This window comes from Piliocolobus tephrosceles, chromosome 12, assembly GCF_002776525.5.
Source record: "Piliocolobus tephrosceles isolate RC106 chromosome 12, ASM277652v3, whole genome shotgun sequence".
Classification (NCBI taxonomy): Eukaryota; Metazoa; Chordata; class Mammalia; order Primates; family Cercopithecidae; genus Piliocolobus; species Piliocolobus tephrosceles.
In genome coordinates, this window is record NC_045445.1 from 117926353 (window position 1) to 117933789 (window position 7437).

At 47.5% G+C, this 7437-nt stretch overlaps 1 protein-coding gene across 2 annotated transcripts; it reads right to left on the reverse strand.

Moving 5' to 3' along the window:
• Nucleotides 1–344: 344 nt before the first annotated feature.
• MAGEB2 (MAGE family member B2) lies at nucleotides 345–4930 on the reverse strand. 2 transcript variants are annotated; one of them, XM_023202967.1, is made up of 2 exons: nucleotides 4840–4930; nucleotides 345–1902 (listed from the first exon to the last, which is right to left on the reverse strand). In XM_023202967.1, exon 2 carries the CDS (start codon nucleotides 1848–1850, stop codon nucleotides 894–896), a length of 957 nt encoding a protein of 318 aa, XP_023058735.1. In that variant the 5' UTR covers nucleotides 1851–1902; nucleotides 4840–4930; the 3' UTR covers nucleotides 345–893. The 2 variants fall into 2 exon arrangements, with proteins under 2 accessions (XP_023058735.1, XP_023058733.1); XM_023202965.1 differs by having other exon boundaries at nucleotides 345–1855; nucleotides 4840–4929.
• Nucleotides 4931–7437: the final 2507 nt, after the last annotated feature.

Genomic DNA, 7437 nt, shown 5'->3' on the forward strand with positions numbered 1-7437 from the left:
GCAATTATTACGATGATGATTTTCATCAGAGACATTACCAACCTTCCAGCTGAGATTAAAAAAAAAAAATCCGTTATATCTCAGAGAATGCACAACATTTTAAGACTGAAAAACCACATTCAGTCAAAATGCTGCTTAGCAATGAAAACGATTCCTTTCATCACCTCTTTTTCTTATTTTTTATGAAGTATCTCACCTTCTTCCATGATGACAGCTTCTCCTAGACTCTACAATTGCATGAGCACAAGCTTGGTCTTTGACTAAACATTCCCAGTACAAGCAGGAAGACTCCCAAAGAGCAGATGCTCAATTAATATTTAAAGTAAGAGTCATAAACAAGAAGATTAACTAACTATGATTTAATTTCTCACACATTCTTGAATAACATAAACAAATCCAGGTATGTATCTTTATGAAAAGAAAGATTAAATGGAGTAAACCAAGAATTGAACATTTTTACCCCTCTGGCTTCCGATCCCAAATACTTCACTAAGAGGTCTTTCACATCACCAAAGATATTTCTATTCCAATGCCACATTTTCTTGTCCTGGATTACAAAGGTGATTTAAGGATTTCTATTAACAAGTTGTTTCACTCAAAAATCAAGACACTTGCTACTATCCCTGAAAAACAGCAATAACAGGGTGATCCATATCATTTGTAAATTTACATTCTGAATCTAAATAAACCTGTTGAAAGAAACACTAGTTGAAAAAGAGAAAAAAGTCAACAAGTTATTCATGCATAACAAGAACAAAAGTTAACAGGCCTTTTAAATTACAAAGTAAAGAATCTGCCTAAGACCTCAACTGGGGGTGAGAACAGCAGGTAAACCTGGCTTTGGGAGATTGATTGGCCATGGCAGTAGTGCAAGGCCTGGCTACAACTCTGGCTCAGACTCCGGCTTTCCCTTCATCTCTCAAAGCCTCTTCATAATGGGCTGGGAAGGCACAGGGGGTGGTACCATTCACCTTGGCCAAAAACTCCAGGATTTTCATCTTGCTGGTTTCAGCATAGGCTCTTGGACCCCACAGGAATTGATAGCGTGGGGGATCACTGTTGGGCACCTGCTTGTACTCCAGATATTTTTCCTTCACCAGATCTTGGGTGATGAGCTTCCGGGGTTCCCCAAAGACTAAGTGCTCCTCTCCATCATAGACTCCCAACATATTCAGGAATTCCCAGATCTCTTCCTCAGTGGCAGAGTTGCCATTTAAGAAGATCACACCCAGGAGAGGCATCAGAAGCCCATTCCTGGGAAAGTCCCAGGTACCGAGCAGGCATTCTTCATCGGTGGGGTCTACCTTGCTGTTGAAGGTGTAAGTGTGGCCGCTGGGTTTGACTTTATTCAGCTCAAGGCCAAAGACAAGATTCAGGCGCTCAGAGGCTTTCTTGAGGATGTCAGGGAAGTGCTCCCTGAACCTTCTGCCAACAATCTTCAGCATTTCTCCCTTTGTAACGGACTCTTTTATTTTATACTTGCACAACAGGAACTGCACCAACATCCCTGTCTTCCTGCTTAGAGGATCTTCGCTTGAGCTCTCAGTAGATGTCGAGGCCTGGGAGGAACTTGCATTTTTCTCACCTTGGCTCTTGGCACCTTTTTTAGATTTTGTGGATGAAACACCTGCAGCAGCAGCAGCGGCAGTGGTTGGGGCTCTCTGAGGTTTCTGGGGAATGCCAGCAGCAGGAGAGCTTGAAGCAGCACCCCCAGAAACAGAAGAGGAACAGCAGGGGGCCTCTTCTTCCTCTGCTTCAGTGACCTGAGGAGCATTGAGACCCTGGGTCTCCTCTCGGGCCTTGCGGCGTTTCTCACGGGCACGGAGCTTACTCTTCTGACCACGAGGCATGATGGCTGGGTACACTAAGAAATGTGAGCAGGAGAAGAGGTGGTTAGTATACCTGGAGATGGGAGAAAGAAATCTGTGAGCACCTTTAGCTGGAAGACCCCATCTTGGCTTTATTCAAGGAAGCCTGCCTTTGCAAGTTTCCCTGAAGGCACTGTTCTAGAAAGCCACAACGCTCCTGTTGTCCTGGTCAGCCTTTCCCCTAAGACACCAGAGAAGAACCATAGAACCTCTATAGTGAGTTTCAGACTGCATTCTGTCAGCCTTGCCTTGGGCTTACTATGGTGACAGGAGGTACTGGCAGCGGGGCCTCCTGTCTTCTGGTATTTGAGATTTTATCAGTTCACTTTTAGGATTATCTTATGAAGTCTTGGCAGGGTCCGAGCCACTCCCTTCCGCCATTGTGAATTTGACACCTCAAAGCTCCCTGGATTCATGAGAAGGAATTGAAGGGGTGCCTCAATCCACCACCCTGACAAGTGACACCCAGTGCTAAGCGTTCAGTGAGGTCTTTGATGTCTTGGAATCTAATATTAGAGTCTTCAGCTCTCATTCAAGGTCCCCACCTTGGCTTCATATAGGAATTGGCACCAGCCCCCTTCTGCTGACTGGTGGCTACAGCCTCAGACTAAGAATCTCACCTCTCTTAGATCTTATATAAAAAAGAGAGGGGGACACTAGACCTGATAACCCTTTTCTGAGCCTTCTAGGGCTGAAAATAAAGGGTTGAACTGGATTCTTTGATGTCTCCACTGTTAAGGATTCAATGGTCCCTTGAATTCTCACTCAGATTCCTCAATTTGACTCCTGATAGAGGAGCTCTCCTTTTTATTGCACTGAGACCTATGTCGTCATAGTAAGAGCCAATCTCCCTGAGAATCCATAGGAGGAAGTGAGGGTGGCCTTATCTGACCAAATGTGGTCTTCCCAAAAGTAAAAGCTGTGGCAGGCAGATAACTGCCCTGTGATAGTTGGTCCTGCATACAGTCCCAACTCAGCCTCTAAATTTGACTCATGAGAGGGTCTAATATTCTTCCCTGATATGGTTTGGATCTGTATCCTCACCAAATCTCATGTCTAATTTGTCTAATTGTAATCCTCAATGTTGGAGGTGGAGCCTGGTGGCAGGTGATTGGATCACGAGGGCAGATTTCTCACGAATGGTTTAGCACCATTCCCCTTAATGGTGAGATGGTGAGTTCTCATGAGATCTGGCCATTTAAAAGTGTGTAACACCTCCCCAGGCTGGGTGCAGTGGCTCATGCCTGTAATCCCAGCACTTTGGGAGGCTGAGGTGGGCAGATCACAAGGTCAAGAGATCGAGACCATCCTGGCCAACACAGTGAAACCCCGTCTCTACTAAAAATACACACACACACACACACACAAAAATAAAAATTAGCCAGATGTGGAGGTGGGCGCCTGTAGTCCCAGCTACTCGGGAGACTGAGGCAGAAGAATTGCTTGAACCTGGGAGGTGGAGTTTGCAGTGAGCCGAGATCTCACCATTACACTCCAACCAGGAAACTGAGTGAGACTTTGTCTCAAAAAAAAAAAAAACAAAAACAAAAAAACAGTGTGCAGCACCTCCCCTGGCCTCTTGATCCTGCTCTGGCCATGTGACATGTCTGATCCCCCTTCACCTTCTGCCATGATTGTAAATTTTCTGAGCCCTGCTCCCAGAAGCTGAGCAGATGCTAGCATCATGCTTCCTGTACAGCCTGCAGAACTGTAAGCCAATTAAACTTCTTTTATTTATAAATTACTCAGTCTTGGGTATTTATAGCAATGCCAGAATGGACCAATTAATACATTACTTCTGTTGACAAGTGATCACCACCCTCAGATCAAAACCCTCATTTCTCTGTTACCCTTGAGTGGGAACTGATGGGCACCTCTGCTTGACATTTCTGCCTGGGGTCTCTCAGAGCTGACAGTACTGAGGATTGTGTGGCTCTCACTAATATGGTGTGGGAGCTCCCTGCAGTCCTCGGAGTTCTTACCATGACATCTGGCACAACCTGGAAACCCTCCCTCTGCTGACCTCAGGCTGCCCTTTTTAACGGGGTCCTTCACTTCTCTGAGATACCCTGGGAAGAGTGAGTGCAACTCAACGTGCCAACATGCTCAGATCTCCCTGGTCTGACAACAAGGGTGGGCTCTATGTGGCACTTCTTTCTGGTTGGAGTCCCCTCCTCATCACTCACTGTCACATCTTTGCTTCCTGTTAGAGACTGGGTCTCTCTGTTGTATTAGACCTACCCCATTACACCAAGGTTCTCACCTCCCTGAGACCACCTCCAGAGGAAACGAGAGGGCATCTCAGCTTGCCAGCTTTGCCCTGACCCTCCTATTGCTGGCAGCAGATGTGGGTCTTGGGTGTAGCCCTCAACTTTTTTAGTCCCTGGAGAGGAAGTCAGGTTGCACTGCATTTGTCATCTCAGCCTGGGACCATCTAAAGCCCAGTGCACCTCGGCCTGAGAACTGCTCAGCATGACTCCTCTTTTGGGTAGAGGTCCACTCATTGGTACTCAGAGTCCCCACCTTAACCCCAGTTAGGTTTTAGGTTGATGCCATATGAGCAGAGGCAGGGCTGCTTCCTAGGTTCAAGGCCCTCCCCTCCCTGAGACTTTCCAGGCACAGCTTTGCTGGGGCCTCCCAGAGCCGTCTGCAGGGACGAGACTTAGTGAGGCCGCCCCTGTTAAGGGTAGGAGATATTCTCTTCAGCCCACATTTACGGCCCTCAAATTGATTTCAGTCAGGGCCTACACCCACCCTAAGTGCAGAAGGAGGCCTATCGCCTACGTCCAAGCCTCCTTCCTTCGCGACTGCCCCTCCCCCCACCCTTCCCCTGCCCTGGAACTTTCCAGGTGGAATACTGCCGGACCGCTTTACCGCAGCCTCTCAGGACCAAATGCAGAAGCGGGACTTAGTGGGGCCCTCTTTGTTACGGGTGGGGGCGGTCTCTTCAATTTACACTCAGGGTCCTTACCTTGACTCCCGACCAGTCCTGAGAATTCACCCTCGGCTGACCAGACGCGACACCCCTTATGCTTGCTGGGGTCCTCGCCTCCAAAGCGGAAGTCAGAATGAGCCACATCCCCTCGGGTCTTTGTCTTCAAAGCAGAAGTAAGGATGCGTCACATCCGGCAGCCCGTGGCCTCGGAGGACTGATGGCTGGGGTAGGACGCCACTGGGCGTCACTGTTCTAGCGTCGCTGGTCCCTACGTCTCCACTAGGGGTCCTCACTTCAGTATCTAGCAGCCTGGGACAAATCTGCCTGCTGACCCAAATCCGCCAACCTCCAAACAATACCCCCACCTCCCTCAGTCCCCACCGTGAAAATCAGAGCGTGCCATAGGCCACGCCTGCCTGGGCCTCACAGGTCTGACAGCAGCAGCAGGGCTCTGTGAATGTGTCTCTTTTGGGGAGAGGTCTTCTCACCTGCACTCAGAGTCCTCACCTTGATTCCCGTGTAAGCCAAGACTCTCTCTCTGCACAACTGGGGTCACCCTCTTTAGACAAAGGCCCTTCCTTCCCCGAGACTATACAGGTGGAATTAAGGGGACTCAGAGATAGTTATTTTGCGGCCTCTCGGTGCTAATAATGGCGAGGGGCTCCGTTTGGCCCCCTCTGCTGGTGTTGCGGGGCAGAGAATACCCTCATAACACCTAGGATCCTCACCTTGACTCCTGTTAGGGCCTGGGTTTTGTTTCTTTGAACTAGGGCCATTTTCACTAGTCCAAGGACTTCACCTCTGTGAAACACACCAGGCATATTGATGGGGTTTCTTCACCTCATAATTCTCTTCTGGGCATCCCAAGAGTGACAGCATTGGTGGAATTTGTGGGCTCCTCTGTTCTGGGGTGGGTGGTTTTGAAACTGCCCCTATAAACTGTATAAAATTAATCAGGGAAGAGGGAAGGGAGATAAATGAAGGTAAACCAAGCTTGCAGAACATTCAGCATTAATCATGAAGTCAGCTTGCTCTCTGACCTGCTTCCTCATAGTTGTTTGGTGCCTATTATCCCAGAATCATGTAGATCCTGTTCCTAGATTATAGTTCCCCTTAATTCCTCTATAGATAACAATTTGAACGTAATGAAACTTTTTTTTTCTTTGAGATATTCCTTCAGGTCCCGCATAGTGATGATTCTAAGGACTCAGCTGGTCCGAAGAACCCCACTAATGCCAGCTGCTCTAAAGGACCCTACTGACATCAGCTGGTCCAAAGGACTCCACAGGAGCTGACTCAAAAAACAAAAAACAAAAACGCAGTTTCCACATTCTGATGATTTCATCCCCTTTATCCCAATGAATCAACAACCTCAGTTCTCCAGCCCCTCACCCCCCATGATTTCCTTGCAAATCCCAGCCCAGAACTCCTTGGGGAGATAAATTTGAGAGTCTCTTCTCATCTCCTCACTTGGCACCCTGCAATCATTAAACTCTTTGCTGCAAACTTTACCATTTTATTATAGTGTGTCTGTTACTTTGCAGCCGACACACAAACCTGTTGGTCCTATAACAGTTCTCTTATTCCCCTTCAGGTTCCTCACCATGACACCTGACCAGTCTTGGGGCACTCCATCCTCCACTGACCTGAGGCTGTTCCCATGAGATCAAGGTACTCACCCTCTGCGCACCTCTGAACTGGAAGTTGTGGTGAGCTATATTTAGCCAGGGCCGTTCTGGACTTTGAAGGGTCGACAGCCTGAGCTGGACTTTGTGGGACCCCACAGTTCTGGCTGGGTCCTTCCATCATCTTCATTCAGGGTCCTCACGTTCATGTCTATCAGAGGCTGAACTCCATCAACTGACATGAAGTTGACCGTCTTAGGCCACGTCCATGAGAGGTCTGAAGATTAAATGAGTGGATGCTCAGCCTGACAGTTCTGTCTGGAGCTCTGTAGGTCTGAGAGCAGATGAGAGCCAGTCTATGCATAACCTCGTATATTCTGGGATATTGGTTTCCCATGTCCTCTGAACTGGGGATCATCTTTGATTAAAGGCTTTCTGGGAAATGTCACATCCCTGCAAACATGGCCAGTTTTTCTTCTGCAAACCTTGCAGAGAAGGAGCCGTGTTCCAGGAGTGATGTGAGATGGGGAAGCTGAAGCACAAGGCAGAAGCCCCAGGACAGGTAGTGGGCTGTCAGAGAAAAAACATGCTGATCTTTTCCATCTTGCTATACTTAGATTCTTGCTTAAATTCTGTTCTGACAGATTTATTTTCTACAGGGAAGAGACTGTCCAGGATGATTTTGGGAGCTTTTGATCTTTTGAGATTACCTGATAGTGCATGTGTAGATGAACGTATTGACATCAGGTACTATTTTTCTTTTCTTTATTTATGCCTCTCATTTATTTTGGCATTCATATTGGTCTGGGAATACATTTGACCCAGTAGTATGGGCACAGAGTCCTTCTTTTTATTGCCTGAGATACATTTTTCAAAACTAGAGAGAAAAAATGAATGAAGTAACACAAGGTTAGCCTCAGAGTGGGAAGATTGGAACAGTGTGGGATCTAGATTAATCCAGACTGGGGTTCTGGTTTCAGCCCTGCCACTTACCAGTTATGTGAACTCA

Bases quoted from the DNA above. Each gene is read 5' to 3' on its own strand.
- MAGEB2 (XM_023202967.1), bottom strand. From the start codon at position 1,850: ATGCCTCGTGGTCAGAAGAGTAAGCTCCGTGCCCGTGAGAAACGCCGC.